We start from the raw sequence: 23,555 nt of genomic DNA on the forward strand, positions 1-23,555 counted from the left end.
CCAAACAGGCAATGACGGGTCTTCGTTTCTCCAAATCCGACAAGCGCGCGTCTGAACCCGTGACTTGGAAGCTACCCCTCGATTGATCAGCAAATGGTAGTAGAGATGACGCGCGAGGAAGTCGTTTTAAGGCACCTATGACACCTGGGGCACGTGTTACAGGCACCAATTCACGTACTATATATCACAGCACATACAGTCTAGAGATGAAGATGGATCAGGAGGGCACTTCGGACTCTAGAAATTAATTGAATCTGGTTGAAGGCTATGCCATAAATACTTCATGTTTTAAAACTCAAAAGAGGTCGTCGACATCAACGTCGACCGATGGGAAACGCCATTCGCACCCGTTTTCCAGACCCGAACACAGTTCTAGTAGTCCAACTGACAACAACGTCCGCTGAATTGCACCCGGGCGTGGCAACCCACGTGCGCGCTCGGACACAAGAATATTGAAGGCCATGTACACAAAGATGAGAATTGAAAGAAGAAGAAAAGGGGGGGAGAAGAACGAAGATGGAAAGGCATCGAAGAAGAGCGCGGACAAAGGGGGAAAGTGGATCGAACGTAGAATCAGAGAAGATCGAATACACTTCGTCACCGCTCGTAGTCGCTATGCCATCGTTGCAGGAAAATTCTAGCAGGAAAATACCATTAAGTCGACTGTCACTTCACAGAGTTGCTCCGTGACAAGACCGAGAACGCAGCGCCAGAGCCAGCCGACCGTCGTCGATCTACACGGGGTCGGACTTCACTTGCGCTACCACTTCTTCGCCTCCGAGAGTCATCAAGGGAGCCGCGGCGCCGTCTCTGGAGCAAACGGACGTTTCAACATTAGAATCACGCTTGCTGTACAGGGAAACCGAGGAAATCTTAGCAAGTACAACGACAAATCAGGGTGATGGAAGGCACCTGGCGTGATGCGATAACGTCACGGATGAAGCAGAACCACACGAGCAATCAAGGAAGTCCATCACTCACCGAGGTCGCCGTATTCTCCCGAGACCTCCGCTCCGTCGACGCTCCTGAATCGTCCAGTTTCAGGGCATGAAGGCGCTTTTGGCTGTCATGAGTGACCGAGTCGATATCATCCAGCTGCACGGGAATCTCAGCGATCTGACATTGCGGCGGAGGCGCGACCCCATTCTTCCTTTCGTTGGCTTGTTCCAACACCTTATCCCATCTGGTCTGCCGGCTCTGTTCCCGTTGCTCGGCACTGTTCTGTCGCTCATTGTATTCATGAGAGCATTCATCGAACAGCTGGGGGTTGATTTCCATGAACATTTTCATGGCATTATATACCATGCTATGAATTGTTCTGTACACAACCGCGATCAGTATTGATGCAAGATGGGAGGGCGTGGAAGTGAAGAACTGTACCTATTCCAGTGACCTTTAGAGTTCTCGTATAGTGGTGGAAACATGATGGGTAGGATAATTTCCACATTGTCACTGACAAGGTTGCAGAAGTATTCGTTGTTCCAGAAGTACAATGCGCGTTCGGCAACCTTATCAGCGATTAGTATTGCTAACTCATCACGATCTAACGAGTCTGTCTCATACCTGGAAGTGTGGGCTGGCCACAGACTTGGCGAGTTGCTGGAACAAGGGCACCTGGACCTTGGCGAATTCGGCGGGATCCATCACCTCGAAGATGTCCTCGACTTCGTTGAGATACATGACTTCTTTGGTACTGTTGGTCTTAGGCCAGTAACGCAAGAGTCCAAGAACGACCTGTTTCCGGATTAGCATCTGTCTGAACTAGGCAATAAGGGAATACGATGGCATTACTCACATCTTCCGTCAGGGTCGAGTCCTTTTCAAGGAACTGAACGATACAGTAGGCCAGTTGCGGGTGGTACATGCTCAAACTCTTGACTTTGTGCAGAGGGAGCAAGACCCTGGTCAGGAACAGCTTGTGCTCCTCCTTCAAGGGGAGTGCGAATCCGTTGATGATCGAGCCCAGAATTTCCAGCAGTTCGGCGATACCATTGAACCGCTCCGTCTCGTAGGTGAACTGGAAGAAAACGTTGTTGATGGATCGGCGGATGTACGAGCGCAGATTGAGGAACTTTCCGTAGATCCGGTGCAGGGTAGTCTTGAGGAAATCGCGTTCGCGGGGATCTTCCGAGTCAAACAGCTCGAGCAACTTGAGGAGGGTTAGACACCTGAGCACTCATCTGACATAATCAAGTAAACGGGCGGCCTACCTGAAGAACAAAATGGTGGTCGATGTACGCCTTGGCGATGTTGGTGTTGAAATCTTGGCTTTCGATGAATCGCAGGAAGAATTCATAAACTACCTGGATGTGCGGCCACGCCACTTCCAACACCGGTTCGTCCTCTTCGGGGTCGAAGGCCTCGCCCTGGGGGGTCACGGGAGGTGGGATGGGTCGGAAGAGGTTCTTAGCGAACATCTCGACGACTCGAGGGTACATCGGTTCTGTGATGACGGAGCGGTTGTTGGCGATGTAATCTAGGAGTTCGTGGAGCGCCAGTCTCTTGATCTCCTTAGATTTCATATCAGCCGTCGGATCATTGAAGTCGAAGATGATGTTGCACTGGTCGATTTTCTGCATGAACAGATCCTGACGTCTATTGGGCGGGACCTCGTGGAAGCCGGGGAGTTTCTCGAGCTCGCGCTGGCGCTGGTCGGAAATATCGAATCGCGACGAATGCTGGCGCTTGGGGGTTCTGATACCTTCGGAGATGTCCTTGGGCGTTGTCTGCAGGCGATCGAAGACATGGGACTTCCTCGGGGGGGCCAGATCGCCTGGCATCGTCTCGGCCGCACCGGGAGGGGGAACATGATGCTGCGCAAAAGCCATGATCAGAACGGCACCCTGAGCGACGTGAAGATATGATGCGCAAGATGACTGTACCACGCGCGGGGTGACTTACAGGACCACTTGGGCTTATGATTACACTAGGAGCCATCGGCTGTCCCTGCTTGGTAGGAGTACCTGAATCACGGTTAACAGCGGTTGGCCATCGATGCCTCCGGGCTGCGGATGGGAATACTCACCAGGAGGGTAAATTCCAGCCTGCGCAGAGCTCTCCGGCGACTTTCCTCTAGTATCATTCACAGATGTTGTGGACGAGGTCGGGGTGCCCTGGTTGGGGGACGAAGATTGTTGGCCATGGTGAGCCCCGAGGGCGGCGTTGTTCTGGGACGAGTGGGAGGAATCTTTCTTCTTGGAGGATTTGTTCGCATCTTTCGCCCTCGACAACTGCTCGTGCTATGGAAATCAGCCCAATCCGGTGGGGAAATTTGCCGGGGTGGGAGGTGGGCGTCTGGCTCATCGAGGGAGAAGGCGGAGGCGGGGAACAGCTAAGGGGGCGGAAGGCGATGAGGGCGAACTCACCACTCTCTGTCTGAAGCCCTTCATTTTGACGACTAAACGAACAGCCACATGTACTCGGTTTGGAATCTCGGTGCCAGTGCAGCAAGAAGCCGCACCCTAGCAGGAGGGATGGAGTCGGGCAGCGCGGAGGCGATTCAGGAGAGCCACGTCGGGATTTGTTTATGTCGGCCTAGGAATGACCACATGAGCATTTGCAGCCACAACACAACGGTAGCATAGCGCTTGTTTTTGTCGCTGAGACAGGCGATAATTTCAAAGGATAATTTGAGTCAAGTTTTGGGGAGGGAGACTGATGGAGGAGGTGCGTAGTAGAATGAGGATGGTGAGGGGAATGATCGAATCCTTGGGACGCAAACGCAGCACCGGGTAGGAAGCGGGCAATTCGAGAGAACAGGCGGAAGAAGAGATAGAGGCACCGTGGGGGGCGAAGAGAGATTGAAAACAATCAGGGAGCGGATCGGGACGCAGGAAAGGAACACGAAACTATAAGCTGCAGGACTTACCTTAGAAAAGAAGTTGGAGCTGAGAAGACTGAGGGGGTGGGTGTGGGTGGGAAAGTGGAAAGAGGAGGATCTCTCACACTGGGCACACTGAAGTCGGACTCTCGCTGCCTGTGTCTGTCTGTCTGTCCGTCCGTCCGTCTGTCTGTCTGTCTGGCACTGGCGCGAATGGAAGCGGTATAGGGAGGAGCAGCAGCCAGTCAGTCGGTCAGGATTGCTTTGCTTGGGTTTGGGGGGGAAGTGGAATCGATCGCCTTTGCCGTGGTCGCTTAGCGGGTAGGCTTAGGAAGCGGGGTGCAATAAGAGCCCCGGGGGAAGGTTAACTGTTTAAGGCGCGTTGGCACGGTCACAATTCCACGAGGGGGGAGGGGGCAATGAACCAGATAATGATGATGATGATGAAATGAGATTAAATGATCTCCAACGGGTTTGACAGACCAGATAAGACACGAGGCGGGTAGGGGAGAGTAGCGTAGCTGTCAAATGGATGGGAGAGGAGTATGAAAGTTTGAGGTCCGGAAGGGGGGAGAAGGGAGAGGAGAGAGAGGCTCAGGTTGTTAAGGTCATTATTTGCCAGTGTGCTGTGGCTGAGAAGAGAAGAAGCGCTCGGACAGCGTGTAGTGGTTGGTGGTGGTTGGTGGTGGTTGGTGCCGTGCAGCACAATTGCAGGTTGGTTCCAGAGGAACAGGCAATGTGAGAGGTACTGCACTGCTTCTACAAAACTACAGTATACCAGGCATGATATTTATCTTCCATCATCATCATCATCATTCATCATCGGATGGTTTCCAGCGTGGACTTTCCAGGCAATGCGATCGGAGTACCGAGCGAGATTGCCGAGAATCTAGTCTGTTTCAGACTCACGCAGCTGTGGTTTTGCGATGCTTGTTCGGGAGGAGTTTTTCTCCCCTGGATTGTGATGCCGATCACGTGATGGACGGACAGTTCCCACCACTTTCACATTTCACCGCAATGGAGGAGACGATTTATCCCAGTATGAGTATACTGGACCGCATCGTAATATTTGCAGTATTGGTCCAATTAACCAGATAGAATATGCTCTTTGTGGGAGACAATAATCGCAAATTTTGTCTCTTGACGTCACTTTGAGTGCGGCGCATCTCCGTTCCATACTCTGGGTTGTGCTCCACCGAAAATATATCGAGGCACGCGGTCGACCATCGGATCTATAACCGCACCATCAAACGTCATACCAGACCAACCCAAGATCCAGCTGCCATGACAGACCATACAGGGTCCAGAACGGCTCCGTTCTACTCCATCCCGCCTCGTCGCATGGTCAGCGTGGAACATCCCGCGATTATCAAAAATGTCGACAAAGCCCTGGACACGCTCAGCGGCGATGCAGGTATCACCAGAGTAAGCCGACGCCACTGCAATCAACATACAAGACACAATGATCTGACAGTGCGGACTAGATTCTCAACCCTCCCAAGGCCGACACCCCGGCCAGCCTCTTCCTCCGGCCGGAGGATGCGATGTCGCGGCCGATGAAGTCGATCAGCTCGGCGGCCAACAACGTCCTGGTCAAGGTTACGGTGCCCAAGCGCACGGGTCGCAAACGCAAGAAGGGCTCCGACGAGCCCTTCACCGGAGTCGCCATCTCCACTGGAAACGTGGAAGCCCAGCGACGCAGCGCGCGGAAAGTGCTGCAGAGCCTCCGGGACAATGTCGGGAGGTATCAAGTCGAGCCGGTAGGCATGATCGAGCGGACTCATGTGTTTCGCGGTGCGTATGCTTGCTATCTGAACAGAAACGCGAACTAACAAAGTCAGGAATGCCGGACTTTGTCTTCTCGACGACGTCGAGCGCGTTAGCCAACAAGTTCCGCGAGCATATCTTGCCGTTCGACTGTAAGTCGAGCCTGCCGCTTAACACCAATATTAACACTCTAACCACCCATGCAGACGAGAAAATGAAGCGCTTCGACATCGACATGACCAAAGGCATCACGTCCAACGTGGACATCATCCCGCCACCATCATTCAGCCACGGCGACATGCCCTTCAACTACATGTAAGCCCGGCACCCAGACCCCCAACCTCACCAACCAACTAACCACCACCACCACCAACCCCGATAGCTACCGTCAAAACCCAACCATGCAAAAATCCATCGACAACTCCGGCAAAATAACCACGATCAACACGCAGCGCACAGTGAAGGTACTCACCCACCTGGTACCCTACGACATCCCAACCGTCCCCTCACAACCCCGCGACAACTGCCCCCCCATCGAGACACTAGACCCAACCCTCCAAGAAACAATCACCCAGCTACACAGCCTCTTCGCCACACGTCCCGCCTGGACACGGCGAGGACTGCGCAACGCGCTCCCCAGCGTCGAGAAGCGGTACGCGCTGCGGCACGCGATCCCCTACGTCGGCTACATTTTCCGATCGGGGCCGTGGCGCGACGCAATAGTGCGATTCGCGCACGACCCACGCACCTCGCCCGAAAACCACAAGTACCAGACGCTGATGTTCCGGATCCTGCCGCGGGACGCCGACGTCGCGCGCGACGGCTACCTCGGCGGTGGCAGCGGCAACAACCAGCTGGGAAACCCGATCGTACCGAGCGGCGGGGGGCGGCGACACACGTACTTTCGGCCGAACGAGGTCCCGCAGTTCGACCCGACGGGGTCATCGCAGGATCAGGCGCAGCATCAGCCGGGCCTGCTCCCCACGGACACGCACCTGTTCACCGGCCAGCCGCCCCTACCCCGCGACGGCCGCATGTGGATGTACTGCGATATCCAGGACCCGACGTTGCGTGCGATCCTGTTCCCGTCGGACCCCCAGCCCGAAGGGTTTCTTAGAGAGCAGTGCGATATCCTCCACGATGGCTGGTATCGCAATGGCACGCTCGCGAAGTTCAAGACTATCATGCGCCATAAGGTGCTGGCGCTGTTGGAGGATCGCGCTACCGACGACGCAGACTTCGACCAGATCCTCACGCTGCCGGACGTCGCTACGCCCGATACCATCAACACTGAGTTCTGGCTCGACCCTGCCACTGCCACGCAGAAGAGTACCATGATGGCCACCGAGGTGCGCTCCATCATCAAGAGCGCCCCGGAGTTCCGGGAGCGGGCCGCGGCCGAGAAGAAGGCGGCGAGGAAGACAGGTCGGAGGGGAGCGGCGGAGACGCCCGGGGCCAAAGGGACGGCGGGGCGGCGGGTGCAGTTTCGGGAGGATGTGGTTGGTGGGGACGACGAGGAGGAGGAACAAGAAATGGAGGTAGGCGAGGAGTTGAGTGAAGGCGAGGAAGAGGCCTTTGAACAGGAGGAGTTGCTGGAAGCTCAAGCGGCGGAGGCGGCGGCCGCAGTGTCGGCTGCGGCCGAAGAAGATGAAGACGATGAGGACGAGGATGAAGACGGGAGCGAAAGTGAACAGGACGACGACGCCTTTAGATGATGCCGAAGGGTTGGAATTACAAAATTGAAGCAAGCATTACAGGTAGCCTAGATATCACGAATGTGCAAGTGAATTTGAGATTGTATATATTGTATTGTAGCTATCTAATCTTACTGTAGGCTAACTAGATCGTCAAGGTGCGGAGTTCGTATAAGACATTAGACGACGTGACACATTCTCTGGTCATTAGTTGATGCATGCAGACACAGGAGTTCATCAAATGATGATCGAAGGAAAGATTGATATAATAATTGTGAGTGTTCCAGCCTCAGACGAGCAACAGTGGATCGGGCGGTGTAGGTCGTATGATCAAGGTGGACGAGTTAAGGTGGGCCCGCGACATTGCGTGTCATTGCGGGCACGGTAAACATGATAGGGGACGGTTGTCGAGTCGTGGTGAATATAGGTCGAGCAGGTAGAGATCCAACATAGAAAAAGAAAATCAAAATGACAGTAGCCAGTAGGGTATCCATATGATGCAGCGCAGAGTCTCCGATTTCCAGACGCCAAAATGACAAAACAAAGAACAATTCAACAACAGAACGAATGACACCGGTTTTGGTTTTTGCGATGAAGTGCACATCAAGCGCGATTTAACGACTCAGCGGCGGCCTCGGCTGCTTCTTCCGCAGCACTGCCGCTCTCCCAGATCTCGATTTCAGCTTCTGTTGGCTCCAACTTGGCGTTGGTGCTGGGCTCGGCAGGCAGGGTGGCCTCAAGCAAGGCGGAGATGGAAGAGACACTCGACAGTTTACTGGGGACGGACCGAGGGCTAGTGCGTGGCAAAAGGTGGGCGGGCGCCTTCTTCTCGGCGCCAGCTGTCTCCTCGTCATCGTAGACGACGACATATGAGAACGCATGACAGTCATCGCCGTAATAGTCGGCGGCGTTCAGGTCTCCAAGAGGAGCACGAGACTCCTCCATCATGACCGACTTGCGGGCTGCAGCGGCCGGAGACTCCTGCTGGCGAGAGCGCGGAAGATCCAAGGCCAGTTCCGCGGGAGGGATGTTCTCCTTGCCTCGAACCGAGGTCTCCACTTTTCCTTCCTGGTCATTAATGTCCAGGACACAGGTGGAATGTTGCATCAGGTTCGTCATCTCTTCCTGCTCGTTATCAACGTAGATATCGAACGCCCACGAGGCCGGTGCTTTGGGACTGGGCTGGCTCTTCGCCTTGGCACCAGACAAGGCTGCAGCAAGAGAGAAGGGACGGTGAACGGATTTCCGGCTCGTCGATTCGGGCCGGCTCTTTGCAATGGTCGAACGACGGGAAGAGGACTTGCACGACTTCGGTTGAGGCGACCGTCCGGCAGGCTTGAGGACAGGCGCCGACTTGGGGGTGGTCAGGATGGGTTTGGTGGGAGTTGCAGGCATACGGGGAGTAACACTGGGTCCCACAGTCTTCAGAACCACGCGAGAGTTTTTGTATGGCTTGGAAGGAATCTTGGTTGATGGTTCGGAGTCGTCGTCGTCCATAGTGCGCTTTCGCTTGGTCGAGAGCTTAAGAGTGACTGGGTCGATATTCTCCGAGTCGGCGTCCATTGTTGGCTGGGTCTTCTTGGACAAGAGGGCTCCTAATCGTATGCAAGTCAGCATCCTGATCAGTCGGTGAATAGTGTGGAAATGGTGGGTCGGAATATACCATCTTGTTTGTTTTTCAAGTTCAGCTTGGTCCGGAGCAAGGAACGCATGCGAGGTGCATCCAGGCTGGCGAAAGGCTGGCGGACAGCGGTCGGGGTCATTGCAAGAGCGGCCATCTTCAATGGCTACCGATTCCAATTTCAATTGAAGAGATGTCGAAGTTGGGAAGCGTTCGGGATGTAAAAATAGGTACGGGTGACAGCCAGGGACCGGGCAAGGAATCGAGCAATGGACGTGGACACAGAAAGACGACGAGTCTGTTTTGGTTGAACGTGGAGTGGGGGAGGGTGGAAGATGATTGGCGGTCGAGCGAGGGTGATCGACAGGATTAGTTAAGAGAATCGACAGTAAACAACAGTAAACAGTCGATGAATGATTCAATAAAGTTAATACGAGCTTGTCCACGATCTCGTTACCGGAGCCAGCCAAGTCACTAGAGCGGGATGTGACAGAGGAAGGAAACGAGCGAGCCGGAGGGAGGGAGTTATAAAGAGTTTGATCCAGGCAAGGGTGGGATTGATTGGGGGGGCAGGAACTCTGGAATTGTCTGTAATGGTAGAGTATTTAAGGTAGGCCTGAGTTAAGTTGACGCCTCTCACGTAGATTCAGCAGGTCATTCCTGTCTGCACATTGACTGGAACGGTAGGGGAGTGGAAAAGTACAAGGAAGGGGGGAGGAGGAGGGTGGGAGGAGAAACGAAACATGCAGAGTTGGGTGGTGGTAAGTGGTAAGGGGAGGAGGAGTAATCCGTAGTTATGTATAAGTAGGCAGGCGTGGGGATTTCGGCGTCGAGAATGCGGGAGTCGCGTCAGGTTCGTGTTTTATTCATTGGGTGATTTCCAAGTTACTTTCACTGTAAGTTAGCTTGAGCTTACTTGAATTTGTTACTTCCAGGCATTAATCACCGCGATGCAAGGCTACCATCCTCATTATTGACGGATTATTGGTTGTTGAGACAATTCCATTCTCCTCTTCTCCATTGCCCATTGCCCATTTGCCCGGTTTTTATGGATTCTCTCCTAGTCTAGTCAGCTACTGTAGTTAGTCCCGTCTCTACACGTCCGCCTCGAGGCGCGTCGCGTTCAGCTTTCAATTAAGTTGGCGACGACCCCTCCCAAGCTCTGAGTGAGTTGAATACAACCTCCCACTATCCAACAATATTAATCTAGTGGCTTGGGAAACCTTTGGCTACAGAAACTCTAAAGCACGATGAAGTCAGTTACTCGGGCGTTGCACAACGGTGGCCTCCCTCCCCACTGATCTTCTGCCCTCCATCCATCATCCATCCCTGCAACGCGTTGCCATCACGACCCTTCTTTCGTCGTCGCGCCTTCACCAGTCCTCCAGCTAGTCTGCTTAGCTCCATAGCGCTCGCTGGCTTGGCAACTCAGTCGCGTGTCCGTCAATAGTGGACCACGTCGACATCGGCTCCATCCCATGTTTCACCCGCTGCATCCCTTGAATGCGGCGCTATTGCCGGCGGCTACCATCGTCATCCTATGACTCCCACACTCTTCAGTCTTCAGAGCCACAACCTATACCACCAACCGAACTCAATGCAGACCATTCGCGCTCTAACCTCAAGCAAGATTCTCCCCTCACCTAGATAGCACCCGTTTCAACCTCCCCAAGGTCTCAATCCAACCTCCGCTGAAACACGGAGACCCCCCTAAAAGCCAGTGAACCGCCAGACATCCTTACTCGCTGCACATCGCCTCCACCTAGCTTTCTATAATTATCTGCACTTGTAATCCTAATCAATCCAGGCCCAGGCTCAAGGCGCCATGTAATTTGCGACGCGCCGGGGCGATGATCGTGAAGCATTCCTCAGCTTTTCTTTTTTGGTCGCCCCGCCGGCCGGCCGGCGCATGTGCTCCTTCTTCTGCAGTGGGCAGTGTGGCACTTCACATTCCATTCCTCGCGACAGCAAGTAACTACGGATTGTTCATGACATGCATACATATCTTTTGCTCGGTGATTCCTCAGTCACTGGGCCAGCCCCATCGCTTGTCGGTACTGACCGCAAAGGACACCGTCGCCATTCTGCAGCATGATCTCTCTCCTTTTGCGGCAGGGCGATAGACTCCAAGCCCGTCAGAGAACCAGTAGCCTATCAAATGTGGTTCCAACCGCGTAGCGCGTGTCTGCGCGGTACGGTCTTCGACCCCGAGTGGTAAGGGTTGCGTGCACCGATTTCCTCCTATGAAGTTCTTAATAGTAAGGAGCTGGATACTGCCAGTATCTGTGCAGACGCAGACATAGCACGGAGAGCTGTATACAGCCAGCAGCCCATGCTTCCTACATCACTGTTAGGGGTTCCTGTCAACGAGGGTAGTGCTTGTCCGGAATCCGGGCTGATTCGCAACCTTGCATCGTGCAAAAGTACAGTGTGCTATCGTAGTCCCGAGTCCGACCTCCTAGGCGCTTGTCCAGTTCGGTGTGCGCAGGCTGCAGAGGTCATTGGGCTGGTCTGAGAGATGGAGGTGAGGGGAGGATGCTCCACCTTTGCAAGACAGCCAAGCTCCGTCCTAGCAGGGTGCTAGTCGTTGACTGCAGTGGTCAAGAAAGTAATGTACCTCGCCGGTTCGATGGGTAACCATGCTGGCTTACAGACAATCCCATGCGATGTGCGTGCCTTAGATATTATGTGCGTTATATTGATTGTTCTAATAGAGAGATAGAAGGGTTCGTAGACCCCAGAGAAACAACTCATGCGCCATATACACCGTTCATCCGCGCTGTGCCCGAGCCCAATTTGGTATGGAAACGATATCCCCGCCAAAAGAAAACGTGTAATCAGAAAGAAACCGTCATGACCGTTCATTTGACATTGTCCCGAAACAAAGACCAAGAAAGCAGGAAATCCTTACACACCGTGTCGATACACCTGCGCCCCACCGGAGCGGATCTGGACGGTGTCGCGGCGTTGCATGACCACCAGAGCGCGGTTGAGGGCTTGTTCGGTGTATCCTCTTCCGTCGACAAACTCGCGCTTTAACGTCGCCAGACTCGTGCTCCAGCCGATGGGAAGACGGCGCTTCAGTTCGTCTTCGATCTTGCTGGCTTCTTCCATCATCTCCTTGCTTCCTTGGCCCTCGCCCTGGTTGACGGCATCCATGGTCGACGCCAAGAAGAGGCGAATGGCCTCGTCGACGTGGGCTTCCGTCGCGATGGGCGACAGGCTCAACTTGGCCAGTGATTCGGTGATACGAACAATGGCCTCGAGCTGACGGACTGTGATGGGGATAGATGACCGGGCGCCAGCGTCGACTTCATGACGGTGGACCTGCTTTCGGATTGTGACGAAGTGGGACGACAGCTTTTCAGCCGCTTCATCAGACAGGCGGGGTGCGCAACGGCTGAAAGGAGTTAGCACTTTGTTCGAAAAACATTTGGGGATGAAGGTGGTTACATACGTGCGGCAGTAGCTGATATAACGCTTCATCTTCTCCAAGGGGATCTCCGCCTCAACTTGCTCCTCAATGCCACGTCCTCCCATGTGAACACCCATAACGTGTCTGGCGATGTTTTCATCGCGGCTGCGCTCGTGATCGTCCCGTACAATGAAGATCATATCGAAACGCGACAGGATGGTGGTCTGGAAATCGATGTTCTCGCCCGGGGTCTTCAGATCGTCATAACGACCAAAGATGGGGTTGGCTGCGGCCAGGACAGATGTCCGGGAGTTGAGGATGGTGGTGATACCGGCCTTGGCGATGGAGATGGTCTGTTGTTCCATGGCTTCGTGGATAGCAACACGATCTTCGTCCCTCATCTTGTCGAACTCATCGATACAGACGACACCACCATCGGCGAGCACCATGGCACCTCCTTCCAAGTAGAACTCGCGCGTAACGTGGTCACGTTGTACGGAAGCAGTCAAACCCGCCGCGGACGATCCCTTACCAGACGTATAGATTGCGATCGGCGCCACCTTTTCTGTGAACTTGAGTAGTTGAGATTTGGCAGTACCGGGGTCACCGAGCATGAGGACGTTGATATCACCACGGAGTTTCATGCCATCGGGGAGGATCTTCTTCGAGCCACCCATGAGCAGACAGACAATCGACTTCTTAATATCCAGGTTTCCATAGATCGATGGTGCAATACTCCGTGCCAGGGCATCGTACAAGTCGGGACGACGGCTGAGTTCCAGAAATTCTTGCTCCTCTTCCTCAGAAAAGATGGCACTGCCTTTGGCGGTGTGATCGAGATCCGTGCTGATACCGACTGCCCGCAGATACGGGTTGCGGATGGCGACTGCTCCGTCCTTCTTTCCGCCCTTGGAGGATTGGTAAATGGAGAAAATGCCCATGACCGTGCAGCGAGAACCAGGCACGACTCGGTTGGCGAGGTAGCGATCGGCTGAAATGAGAACATGGCGAGGAAGCTCACCCACAGGGACCTGGTCGGGTGCCTCCTGCAGCTTCAGGACTTGCTGATCAACGAAGTGGCATTTCTCGTGCGAGACGACATACGGATCAAGCGGGCACGGTTCCGAGGTGGGATCGCCGGGTTGTTGCGGACGACCACATTTCCTGGGAAGCTGCATACCAGCAAATCCACCTTCAACCGGGAGATTCTCGGTATAGCCACAGGCTTTGCATCGGAGGTGCATCAAGGTAGCTTTGGATGATATCGTAGAGGCACCGATGACGATACCCGGGATCCGCACGAGATGCGAGATATTGGTGGCATTGAGGTCTCGGATCGAGATATGCGTCGCGGACGAATGGAGCAGGAGCTGATGAGGTGGGAGCTCGATGTCTCGTTGTGAAGGATATACAATGCGCTGGGTACATTCTTGAAGGGCTGCCTCGAACTGGCGAGTAGTGAAGTTTGTTAGCACCGGCTGCGACGTAGGAAGGAGTCGGAGGGCTTACGAGGGGGATAATATCTGCAGGTCCGGTGGTAAGCTTGTGGGCCAGCTCCTCGTTGTATGAGATCATGTGCGCGATATCGATATCGCAGTAATATTGCTTGACCAGGACATTTTGTCTCAATTGATCCCTACGAAGGTAAGTCAGTATCGAGATTCGGCATATCAGGCGGAAGCCAACATACCGATAGATAAAAGCATTATCCAACTGAAACTCCAACACAAACTCCCTTAATTTCATTCGAATTTGACTGCGAGAGTCTTCAACACCATCAACACTGGGAGCGAGGACGCTCAAGGTGTAGGGAGTGCGTCTATCCATGGTGATGACGGCAGTGATAGAAGGTGGGGGGGGGGGCAAGTTGTGATGAGGTGTGTAGGTTTTCGGTCTATCCCGTTGCGAGGAGAGACTGCAAATATCTTCCTGAGCAACGGCACACGAATGTAACGCGTCGCGTCGGTTTCACGCGTTAAGTGGTTTTCGCCTCAGGCCAAAACTTATTATAGAATGGAACAAATTAGCCCCGGACTCCGAGGTCTTCAATGGGGTCTTTGTCATCCTCATCCCGGGGGGCCTGGCGCCTTACCCGATCGGGCTCGAGCTATCATGAACCCCCCGTATCAGATGAAGCTGGGTGACGTTGCAGCAAGACTCAATTGCTTTGCTTCAAGATTTGCCCAAGACCTCTCCTCTCTTAACCCTCAATCTTGTTTCCTGTTTTACAGCAGTTATTTGGCCTGATTCCGTGCTACTGGCCTTGCCTTTCGTGCTAGACCGCAGTTGTCCACTTTGTCATGTTTAGATAGCGTTCTTTCCAACAGTACGGAGACCGCGGGACTCGGGAGTCGCCAAATTGGCATCAACATGTCCTCTGCCAGTCCCCGGAAGTCGATTGACAGCTTGGCCTCAGGGGCCTCAACGCCTTCTCTCTCTCAGTTCTCATTCACACAGATTGAATCTCCTCGGATCTCATCGCAAAGATACCCCTTAAGGAGGGGGTCGACCGCAAGCTCGATCGCAAGCATTGGAGGAATTCTCGATCCCTCCAGCCGACATGGATCTATCGCCGAGTCTGGACAAAATGGTACGACCCTTGTGACCTTGTCCAGAGCATTAATCTCAACCTAACTTGTTGAGGATAGCAATCTCTACTCTCCTTCAGCCTCCCATTGTCCGCACCGGTCTTGTGCCCCATACCGCTGTAGCCACCGCCGGATACAAACCCCCGACGACTCGTGATATCCCCCCTGTCACTTTGACCAACATCCCACATGTGGACTTCAAAGTGTTCGAATCATACCTGTCTCAAGTTGGGTCGTTGTATGATGCCTTTCAGCAAGCCAAAGAGAGCAACACGGATCAGGACTCGCAGCTACTGCGGGGAGGGGGTAAGGCTTCGCCCAAGCCGGAAGAGTCGGAGTCTCTGGTGCCCAGGTCGCGCGAGCGCCGACCGTCGACATTGTCGAACAATTCTCGAGCGACCTCCCCATACGATACTCGGGGCAGAAGGCGGTCATATGCTGGCCGCGGTCGGGGCCATGCTGTCACCCCCTTATCCACGATACCAACTGTATACTTTGAGGATGATTTCCATCTCGAGAACCCGCGAACCTTTGACGTGGTATCGGAGAAGTCCGGAATTATTACACCAAAGGACAAATCAGAGAACGGAGCTCCCATAGAGTCAGGGAGGAAGGCTCTCGCCACAAATGCCATCTTGCAAGAAAAGCTTTCGTGGTACATGGACACTGTCGAAATCCACCTGATTTCGTCAATTTCGACCGCTTCCAGATCTTTCTTCACCGCACTTGGGTCGTTGCGTGAACTCCATGCAGAGGCCGCTGACTCGGTGAAACGAATCCAGGTTCTGCGGAAGGATTTGCAGAAAATTGACAAGGAAATGGCTTTAGGAGGCCTTAAGATCGTGAACCTGAGACGAAGGAGAGAAAATGTTCGCATGTTGGCTGATGCTGTGGCACAGCTTCGCGATGTGGTCGAGTCAGTCTCCCGGTGTGAAGCACTCGTCGAGAATGGGGACATCGAAGAGGCTGCTGATGGTCTTGAGGAAGTGGAAAGATTGATGGCGGGGGAAAATGCTGCAAGTCCAGCTACGACAAACGAAGAACCACAACAGCCGAGAAGAACGGTCGACCTTCGCCGACTGCAAGCGTTAGAGGGTGCTTCCGAGGACTTGGATCAATTGAGATCGCGCATTGGCAGCGGTTACGAGAGCCGGTTCCTAAGTGACCTTCTCGGTGACCTGAGGCAACATGTTGAGGAGGTACCGCTAGATACTACGCTACAGAGATGGGGATTTTCTTTTCAGCGGCAACGTGGCGCACGCTCTGGCGCTGCGCAATCCCCTGCCTATATGAACTTCGATGAACAGCTGCGGTCCAAACTTCGCACGCACCTCACCGGTCTTGCTCGCGTACGCCACACGACACCGGCGGCAACCTCCTTCAAGACAGCGGTACTGCGCGAGATGAAGAGTCTCATCCGCAAACATATGCCCAGTTCCAGTGATGACGACAGTGAATCGGTGGTGTCGGTGTCCACGCACAAATCTCAGCAGCTGAGCCAACAAGAAAAGTCGTCTATACTTGCTCGCAACCTTCGCGCATTGGATGCCCAAGACTCCTATGATATGCTCGCTAAAGTGTACACCGGCATAAGTGAGTCTCTGCGGAGGCTTAGCGTCCAAGTTAAAGTCCTACTCGATATAGCCAGTGGATTGGGAAATCCTATGCCGCTGGGTGTCCGCTCCGGTCCCCCAAGCCCAAACCCGCAAGGCCCTACTACTCCTGGGCTCGATGCACAGAGGACGGCAGCTATCATGGCGCAGGATGAGATCCTGCAGGTTCTGGACATGTCTAGTCTCCTCGGTCAGGCGGTCGATATCGCCCAGTCTCAGGTGGTCAAGGTCTTAAAAGTTCGTTCCGAACAGACATCGCAATTGCCGATGGAGGATTTTCTCAAGTATTTTACACTGAACCGGCTCTTTGCGGACGAGTGCGAGGCGATTTCTGGGCGAGGCGGCACCGCGTTGAAGACGGTCGTGGGCAATCAAATTCGAGATTACATCAATCGGTTCGGTGACAGTCAACGGCGCCGCATCGTTGAAGTCATGGACTCCGACAAATGGGACGCACGCGACTTTGGAGAAGCCGAAAACGCCATCCTCGACCGAATACTTGCCGCAAGCACGCGGGAGATTGAGCTCTGGACGGATGCATCGAAGATCTGGCTGTCTCCGAACGGACGCCAGGAACAGAAACCTGCAGACCCACCCGCAGCGAACGGTACAGGCAAGGAAAAGTTGCGCAGCGCGGTGATCGACGAGCAAAAGTATATCCTCACCGAGTCTGGCGTCGCCATGATGAAGAGCATTGAAGAGTTCCAGTTCCTCATGGCGAATATACCCAGTATGATGCAGGACATTGCACCCGGGCTTCTGGAGTCGCTGAAGCTGTTCAATTCTCGGTCTTCGCAGTTGATCCTGGGTGCTGGCGCCACAAGAAGCGCGGGCCTCAAGAACATCACAACCAAACACCTTGCTCTGTCCTCACAGGCGCTCAGCTTCATTATTGCTCTGGTGCCCTATGTTCGCGAATTCGTCCGGCGACATGCACCGTCGAGTCCGCTGATGGGCGAATTCGACAAAGTCAAGCGCCTGTATCAGGAGCACCAGAACGGCATCCACGAGAAACTGGTGGACATCATGGGCTCTCGGTCCGCCACGCATGTAAACGCCATGAAGAAGATCGACTGGGAGGCGCCGGCCGGATCCCACGCGGTGAGCCCCTACATGGAGACCCTGGCCAAGGAGACCGGCACGCTACATCGGGTTCTGAGCAAGCACCTTCCCGACATGACCGTAATGATGATCATGGACCCTGTGTTCAAGAGTTACCGCGAGCAGTGGACGAAGGCTTTTGACGAGGTCAAGGTGACTTCGGAGGCGGCCAAACAACGGTAAGTTTCGCTTTCTCCGACGATTTCTCGACGCCGCTAACCTTCTAGGCTGCAACGTGACGCGGAGCACTTCCAGACCAAACTGAGCAAGATCGACGGCTTCGGCGACCTGGGACAGCGTCTCCTCGAGCTGGTGCAACAGAAGAGCCTTGCTGCGGAGACACGAGACTCTAGTCCGGCCGGTGGGAATTCGCCGAAGGGGTCGTCCGAGACCACCGATACAGGCAGGAGCCAGCGATAGCTGGCTGGTTAGTATATACGCCTGTCGTGTCGCAGTCATATATAGTCTAGATTCCCTGTCTTGCTCGGCTGTGAAGCTGACTACATAACCATGTGCATGTGCCCAGTCAAGGAAATCCTTGCTTCGAGAGGCAATTCTTTCATATAGATACTTAATTCATCAACTCACATATTCGTCTACATAATATACCATTCCACCACACACGCCCTACACAATTCATAGGCTTCTACAACAACAATAACAACCACAACTCCTAGCATAGACCTACCAAAGACCTACAGCAATCCGAAGAAAAAAGGATAACCCAATGAACAACGTCCATTAATCTATAGCCCCTAACCAGGAAGCAGTCGTAACCAGACGATCTTCACCCGTATATAAGAAAAAAGGGGTAATAAAAATACAGCATCAACATCATATCACAACCGCGTCAATCATAAGCCCACCAACCATACGGCATCCCCGGAACTCCAATCCAAACCATCTCGGATAACCCACTGAGTGAAAGGCTTCCGTGGGGAAGAATAGATGCATTAAACAGAGAAAACGTGACATCGTGGCGGTTTACTGGCCGGGCAGAGCACCGGTACCCTTCTGCTCGCCGAGGGTCTTGGGGTCATGGTCGCCCTTGCCGCTGCCGGACTGGGTGGGACCGGCGGAGCCCTGGGCGCTGTGCAGGCCGCTGCCGTGGGAGGCGTCGGGGAGGGGCGCAGTGCGCTGGGCGCGGTTGAGGGTGTCATTCTGGGGGTCATGGTTAGAATCTATACCGGTGGTGGTAAAGGGAGCGCGACGGTTGGCCACTTACGTCGGGGTTGGTGCCGTGAACCTTGGTCTGGCCGGCCTCAACAGCGTTGTCGCTGTGGGGGACACCGTCGTCGTATTCAGCTCCGCGAGGCATTTTGGTGTGGTTTGTAAGTGGTAGAAGGTGAAAGGTGCTGGGATTGTTGGTTAGTTGGTGCTTCAAATCTAGAAATTTAGTCGTGGCTGACTTACTGTAGTTTGAGGTTGATGTAGTTGTCTTGTGCTTTGATGGTCTTGTGATAGTCTGAGAAGCTATAGAATCGGAGAAAGAACGGTTCTTATATGTGTTGCGTGGTGGTGATGTGTTCATCGATCTGAGAGACAGACTGGAAAGTGCTGACAGCATCATGAAGTCATCCGTCCCCACCAATGACTTCATGAGCTTGGCTCAGATCAGGTACACTCGTCTGCCCTCCTTCCATTCTCTTCGCTGCGCATCGGACGCGGTAGTGATCGGCGAGGGGTAGGAGGGATCGTGAAACGTGACTCTACTTGCGATGCAATTGAGGTAGAGATTTGCTGCTTGCTGTCGTCGCGTGCGGGTTGACGAGGTGGAAGTGTGCGTGCGGGTTACGGATTTAGAGCGGGAGTCCGTCCATCGGGTTTCCCGTGGATGCGAGAACTCGGCCGGGTTACATTGATTCCTTCAATTGGAGCAGTCATTGATCTGGGTGAGATATGGATTTGGACCTGAGTAGCACTGGTAATCAATTGGACGGTAGATAGAAGTGTTGCATCGGCTCAATGGCTGTGATGCATCTACAATGTAGAGCAAACAATTGAAAGAGCGCAAGTTTGTCGAATTAGTGCACAGACTGACAAACCAGACAAACTGTTTCTCGGGTCCAGACTCTGTTAGACTCCAGCCAGCTTTGACCAGTTGGTGAGCCAGTTTACCACAAAAGCATCCCACCAGTCTTCACCACCTGGCATAGTTTAACAACACCATCTCTAGCTCTACCCTTCTCTCTCCTTCCCATATTCAATATATCATCAAATCCAACCATCGCGGAAGATCCTATCATTACGAGGAAAACCTAAGAACGCATTCAAATACCATTCCTCATATTCCCCCACCTCACAGACCAGTCCTATCTCTCCCTCCAACAAGAAATATCTCCAACAACCCAACCCAAGCCAACCCGATCTCCTCAACAACTTCCCCTCGAGCCCATCACCCCATCCCTTCAAACCCCCTCCAACCCCCTCAATCGCTTCGAAACCCATTCGGCCCCAAGTCATCCCCCCCGGAGCAATTCACGCGACCAACCCCCGGGCTCCACTTCCCGCATCCCCTCGGCATCAAAGCCTGCTGAGCAGAAGCGCCCCGGCTCCGACCCCGACCAGTACACTTCGCCTGACCGTCGCAAGCCGGGATTTATCGGCGATTAGACCTAAGTAACAAATGAACTTCGTTTCACTAGGTAGGTAGGTAAACGGTACAGCTAGCCGCAAACGGCTTGCGGGCGGACAAGCGTAACGAACGAACGGGTCGGGTACCACCCCGGTCTCGGTCGGGTTGGTTTCTTGCGATGGAGGAGCGAGGGGAAAAGCCAAGGCCAAGGCTTGGGCTTCGTGTCACTCACTTACCTAACTTGATGGATCGAGTAGATGAGGTATGGTCTTGGTGTATACTAGTCTAGTAAGTGTGCAGTAAGTAGAGTAAGGTCTGGAGCGATAACGGATGGAGCCATTGCGGAGATGGCTCATGCGGGGCCGATCGCGGCGTTGGCCAGAACGACAAATTAGTAGATAGACGAGCAGCAAACAAATAACGACGAGGCGATGAGGGAGAGATGTCTCTTTGGCCATGGTGTTGAAGTTGGCGGGGACGTTTACTTTGATTGCTTTGTTTACGGGCGTGCGGAGAGGGGTCTGAGTTCTTGGGTAACTGGTGGCTTTGGAGTAAGGTAAGTAAATCCGTTAAGCCGATTTCCCTAAAGGTCAAGTTGGCGAGACATGCGGGCGACGTGCGAGATCAGCTTACAATGTCTTCGAATGAGGTGGGTAACGAGGTCGAGATGAAAGGGTTGGAGCGTGTTTGTGACCAAGCACTTCAGATCGATGAGTGCGGAGGCGCATCAGGATAATACCGCCGCGGAGATGGTCTGTGGCCTTTCCACGGCCATGGTCTGGAGCTGGCCGAGACTTTACTTGAACACGAATCTGGTAAATGCATCCATTGGAAAGTGGAGCTTAAAACTCAAGTATGCAAGGGTATCTGACAACGTGACAAGAACCAAAGCCAAACTAATGCAACCCACCCACAAAAAACACACCGGCCCAACTTCGATTCATAATGCGCCAATCCGCCCTAACCTATCCACACCTGTCATTCAGAGAGCCTAGCGCCTGAGGTACACGTCTGCGGCTAACTTGGGCCCGTAACCCGTTGAAAATTATATGGTAAAAGAGCTCGACTTCCTCGCTGGCTAACTCGAACGATAGTGTACTCTCTCGCGACGCAGACGATGAAGTTCGGGGATCGACACTCGGCAGACGACTCTCGGCACGGATGCTTCGTGCGGACGTATGCGAGTGGGTATACGAGGTTGACCGCATCGCCGACGAGAGGAACGGTCGTAGCGCGCGGATACTGTCCGTGGGCTCGGACTCAGGGTCCGGATTGACGACGAAGAGTTTCTGCGGCGGTGCGTGCATGTAGTCGCCAGCGACAAGGCCCGAAATCCCGTTGTAGTTGATAGCTTGGGCATCTGGCGAGGCACAAGGGAGTGTTTGCTTGACTTCTGGGTGGGTATCGGGGAGGTCGCTAGACTTCTGGAGGGACTTCCAGAGCCCTTGCAGTAGCCTCCAGGGCGTTCGACAGTTCGACTTCGATATCAGCCCCCGAACCTGTCTCTGGGCTTGCTCCAAAACCATGGTGGCTCTGACTGATAGTAGATTGTGTAGTCGGAGGTTGGCTCGAACAACGGTAGTGCGCAGTTTATGGCGATCCACAGTGGGGTTGACAGTCTCTCTCTCTCGAGAAAGGTTGCGTTTGAATTGAAAGGCAGAGGGAACACTCAAGCCACTAGTACACCATTCAGGTCAGGTGAGGTCGAAGGCGGAGAACGAGGCGACCGCCGTGGGAACGTTGGGGGATCCAAATCACCCATGAGACAGCGCCTACCACGCAAACCACTTGACAATGGATGAGAGATACCGTGCAGGACATTTCCAGCACATCCTGCTGAGGAGCAATGCCATCGTTAAGAGTCCTGTTACCGTAGATCCTCGAGGGAGCGGTAAGAGCGAGTTTCGGAGGGGGTGAGTTGGAACTGGATCATAGTGAACTCAATTGTGGTCAATTGTGGTCAACTGTGGTCAATTGAGCAAACTGGCGACCACGAAAGCCATTGTTCCGCTTCGTCGGAAGAAGGGAGTATACAGTAGACGCATGGGTGCCGTCAGGATTTGCAGCACGAGGGTGGCTGTTCTGCATCAGATAAAAAACCATCCAGCGGCACGATTGGCAAGCGAGGAACGAGCAGTTATGACCGATGACGTCAGAGTCCAGGCAGCTTTCCCCAGATTTGCCCAGATTTGCCCAGGTTTTTTCCTAATCCGGGCGACGGAGCCAAGCGGAGACAAAGTTTGGTCCATTCATTTTTCTACTCGTCCCAGTAGACTAGTTACTCTTTGCTATGGAAGAAGAGGGGAAACGAATCATAATTTAAGAAAAAAAAAATCAAAAAAAGGGAACGACACCACCGTTACAATTGCTAAGGGGCAAAACTCATTGATGGAGGATCTCACAACCCCTCTCTCATGGCGGAAATCGTTGCCCTCTGCGTCACTCTAATGACAACTCCCCTGTGCACCCTCCCTCATCTCCCCCTTGTATGCTTGTGTGCTTGTGTGCTTGTGTGCTTGTGTGTTTCTGTGTGGTGGACGGGGATCCCTGTCGGGAAGGGAGGCAACAAAACGTAAACCTCGCAGATGGCGGCACCACCTTTGAGTAACGTAAGTGAGAGCATTCAGTGGAGTGGTTTGGTTCCAACGCTTCTCACGGATCATCATCTGGTCGGATGATTCTGCAATTGACGGGACCAACCGGGGGAGAATCCTCTTCCAAGGCCGAGACCAGAACCGGGGATGAGTCCGTGCAACGCCAGTCGCTAGCCCCAGCCTGCCCCGGTGAGCAAGACAGAGACAATGCCTCTCGAGAAAGGGCAAAAAGGGCAAGGGAATCGAAGAAAACCAAGCTAAAAATTTCCCCTCCCTGCGGACGTGCGCTGGAGTGTTTTAAATTGTCCCTAGTAACGCAAAGACGCGAAGGGAGAGGAGGAGAGGAAGAAGGAAGAAGAAGAGGTGGAATCAAGGGAAATGAGGAGTTCAAGTTGGCGGTTGCGAACTCCGTATTCGACCTTGAACTCCGTCCCTGTCTGGATGTACCTTTACTATGCCTCCTTCCTACGGGTACTACTTACTTGACTAGCCTAGTAACAAGTATCCTCCTCCAGCCTGTTTCTCTCTCCCTTCTCTTCTGTTTCCCCGCCACCCACCTTGAATTTCGTCCCCGCACGTCACCGTCACCACCACCACCACCACCACGTTGGGGATTTCCTTTCTTTCTTTTCTCTCTTCTTTCTTTGCTTCCTGACGTCTTTATCTTTCTTCCCCTTTTTTTCCTCCTCCAAATTTCCCTATTCCTCCATACCTAAAAAAGAGTGTTGACGTGAGTAGAAGTAGCTCATCGTCCACTTCTCTTTGTC

At 53.6% G+C, this 23,555-nt stretch overlaps 8 protein-coding genes across 8 annotated transcripts; 2 read left to right on the forward strand and 6 right to left on the reverse strand.

Moving 5' to 3' along the window:
- Positions 1 to 960: 960 nt before the first annotated feature.
- On the reverse strand, positions 961 to 3,389 carry BO97DRAFT_420200 (protein phosphatase 2A regulatory subunit RTS1; the record flags this gene model as incomplete). The annotated part of the gene is made up of 8 exons (XM_025696631.1): positions 961 to 1,318; positions 1,381 to 1,508; positions 1,564 to 1,734; positions 1,796 to 2,149; positions 2,211 to 2,843; positions 2,902 to 2,963; positions 3,026 to 3,239; positions 3,366 to 3,389. 8 exons carry the CDS (start codon positions 3,387 to 3,389, stop codon positions 961 to 963), a joined length of 1,944 nt encoding a protein of 647 aa, XP_025555962.1.
- Positions 3,390 to 4,870: 1,481 nt separating this feature from the next.
- On the forward strand, positions 4,871 to 7,360 carry BO97DRAFT_402432 (transcription factor TFIIIC subunit TFC1). The gene is made up of 5 exons (XM_025694502.1): positions 4,871 to 5,245; positions 5,305 to 5,614; positions 5,662 to 5,739; positions 5,794 to 5,902; positions 5,970 to 7,360. The coding sequence occupies exons 1-5, from the start codon at positions 5,105 to 5,107 to the stop codon at positions 7,300 to 7,302; spliced, it is 1,971 nt and encodes a 656-aa protein (XP_025555963.1). The 5' UTR covers positions 4,871 to 5,104; the 3' UTR covers positions 7,303 to 7,360.
- A 524-nt stretch (positions 7,361 to 7,884) lies between these two features.
- Positions 7,885 to 9,059, reverse strand: BO97DRAFT_420202 (uncharacterized protein; the record flags this gene model as incomplete). Its single annotated transcript, XM_025696632.1, has 2 exons — positions 7,885 to 8,876; positions 8,945 to 9,059. The coding sequence occupies 2 exons, from the start codon at positions 9,057 to 9,059 to the stop codon at positions 7,885 to 7,887; spliced, it is 1,107 nt and encodes a 368-aa protein (XP_025555964.1).
- A 2,547-nt stretch (positions 9,060 to 11,606) lies between these two features.
- Positions 11,607 to 14,190, reverse strand: BO97DRAFT_360252 (MCM DNA helicase complex subunit MCM5). Its single transcript, XM_025692350.1, has 4 exons — positions 14,008 to 14,190; positions 13,827 to 13,953; positions 12,360 to 13,765; positions 11,607 to 12,302 (listed from the first exon to the last, which is right to left on the reverse strand). Exons 1-4 carry the CDS (start codon positions 14,142 to 14,144, stop codon positions 11,810 to 11,812), a joined length of 2,163 nt encoding a protein of 720 aa, XP_025555965.1. The 5' UTR covers positions 14,145 to 14,190; the 3' UTR covers positions 11,607 to 11,809.
- A 310-nt stretch (positions 14,191 to 14,500) lies between these two features.
- BO97DRAFT_474819 (vacuolar protein sorting-associated protein 54) lies at positions 14,501 to 18,214 on the forward strand. Its single transcript, XM_025700358.1, has 3 exons — positions 14,501 to 14,907; positions 14,966 to 17,798; positions 17,847 to 18,214. Exons 1-3 carry the CDS (start codon positions 14,688 to 14,690, stop codon positions 18,037 to 18,039), a joined length of 3,246 nt encoding a protein of 1,081 aa, XP_025555966.1. The 5' UTR covers positions 14,501 to 14,687; the 3' UTR covers positions 18,040 to 18,214.
- Positions 18,215 to 18,603: 389 nt separating this feature from the next.
- BO97DRAFT_420205 (uncharacterized protein) lies at positions 18,604 to 18,937 on the reverse strand (the record flags this gene model as incomplete). The annotated part of the gene is made up of 2 exons (XM_025696633.1): positions 18,604 to 18,780; positions 18,845 to 18,937. The coding sequence occupies 2 exons, from the start codon at positions 18,935 to 18,937 to the stop codon at positions 18,604 to 18,606; spliced, it is 270 nt and encodes an 89-aa protein (XP_025555967.1).
- Positions 18,938 to 20,331: 1,394 nt separating this feature from the next.
- Positions 20,332 to 20,862, reverse strand: BO97DRAFT_402437 (uncharacterized protein). Its single transcript, XM_025694503.1, has one exon. The coding sequence runs from the start codon at positions 20,650 to 20,652 to the stop codon at positions 20,431 to 20,433; it is 222 nt and encodes a 73-aa protein (XP_025555968.1). The 5' UTR covers positions 20,653 to 20,862; the 3' UTR covers positions 20,332 to 20,430.
- A 143-nt stretch (positions 20,863 to 21,005) lies between these two features.
- BO97DRAFT_76044 (uncharacterized protein) lies at positions 21,006 to 21,932 on the reverse strand. Its single transcript, XM_025701046.1, has one exon. The coding sequence runs from the start codon at positions 21,718 to 21,720 to the stop codon at positions 21,160 to 21,162; it is 561 nt and encodes a 186-aa protein (XP_025555969.1). The 5' UTR covers positions 21,721 to 21,932; the 3' UTR covers positions 21,006 to 21,159.
- Between the last annotated feature and the right edge of the window lie 1,623 nt (positions 21,933 to 23,555).

This window comes from Aspergillus homomorphus, assembly GCF_003184865.1.
Source record: "Aspergillus homomorphus CBS 101889 unplaced genomic scaffold BO97scaffold_2, whole genome shotgun sequence".
Lineage (NCBI taxonomy): Eukaryota > Fungi > Ascomycota > Eurotiomycetes > Eurotiales > Aspergillaceae > Aspergillus > Aspergillus homomorphus.

Coding starts and splice junctions, on each gene's coding strand:
- BO97DRAFT_402432 (XM_025694502.1), top strand. CDS start 5,105: ATGACAGACCATACAGGGTCCAGAACGGCTCCGTTCTACTCCATCCCG. Junction 5,246..5,304: donor GCGATGCAGGTATCACCAGA/GTAAGCCGACGC, acceptor AGTGCGGACTAG/ATTCTCAACCCTCCCAAGGC. Junction 5,740..5,793: donor GCATATCTTGCCGTTCGACT/GTAAGTCGAGCC, acceptor CCACCCATGCAG/ACGAGAAAATGAAGCGCTTC.
- BO97DRAFT_402437 (XM_025694503.1), bottom strand. CDS start 20,652: ATGGCCAAAGAGACATCTCTCCCTCATCGCCTCGTCGTTATTTGTTTG.
- BO97DRAFT_76044 (XM_025701046.1), bottom strand. CDS start 21,720: ATGGTTTTGGAGCAAGCCCAGAGACAGGTTCGGGGGCTGATATCGAAG.
- BO97DRAFT_360252 (XM_025692350.1), bottom strand. CDS start 14,144: ATGGATAGACGCACTCCCTACACCTTGAGCGTCCTCGCTCCCAGTGTT. Junction 13,766..13,826: donor CTGCAGATATTATCCCCCTC/GTAAGCCCTCCG, acceptor ACTACTCGCCAG/TTCGAGGCAGCCCTTCAAGA. Junction 12,303..12,359: donor TATATCAGCTACTGCCGCAC/GTATGTAACCAC, acceptor AACTCCTTTCAG/CCGTTGCGCACCCCGCCTGT.
- BO97DRAFT_474819 (XM_025700358.1), top strand. CDS start 14,688: ATGTCCTCTGCCAGTCCCCGGAAGTCGATTGACAGCTTGGCCTCAGGG. Junction 14,908..14,965: donor CGCCGAGTCTGGACAAAATG/GTACGACCCTTG, acceptor TGTTGAGGATAG/CAATCTCTACTCTCCTTCAG. Junction 17,799..17,846: donor TCGGAGGCGGCCAAACAACG/GTAAGTTTCGCT, acceptor CTAACCTTCTAG/GCTGCAACGTGACGCGGAGC.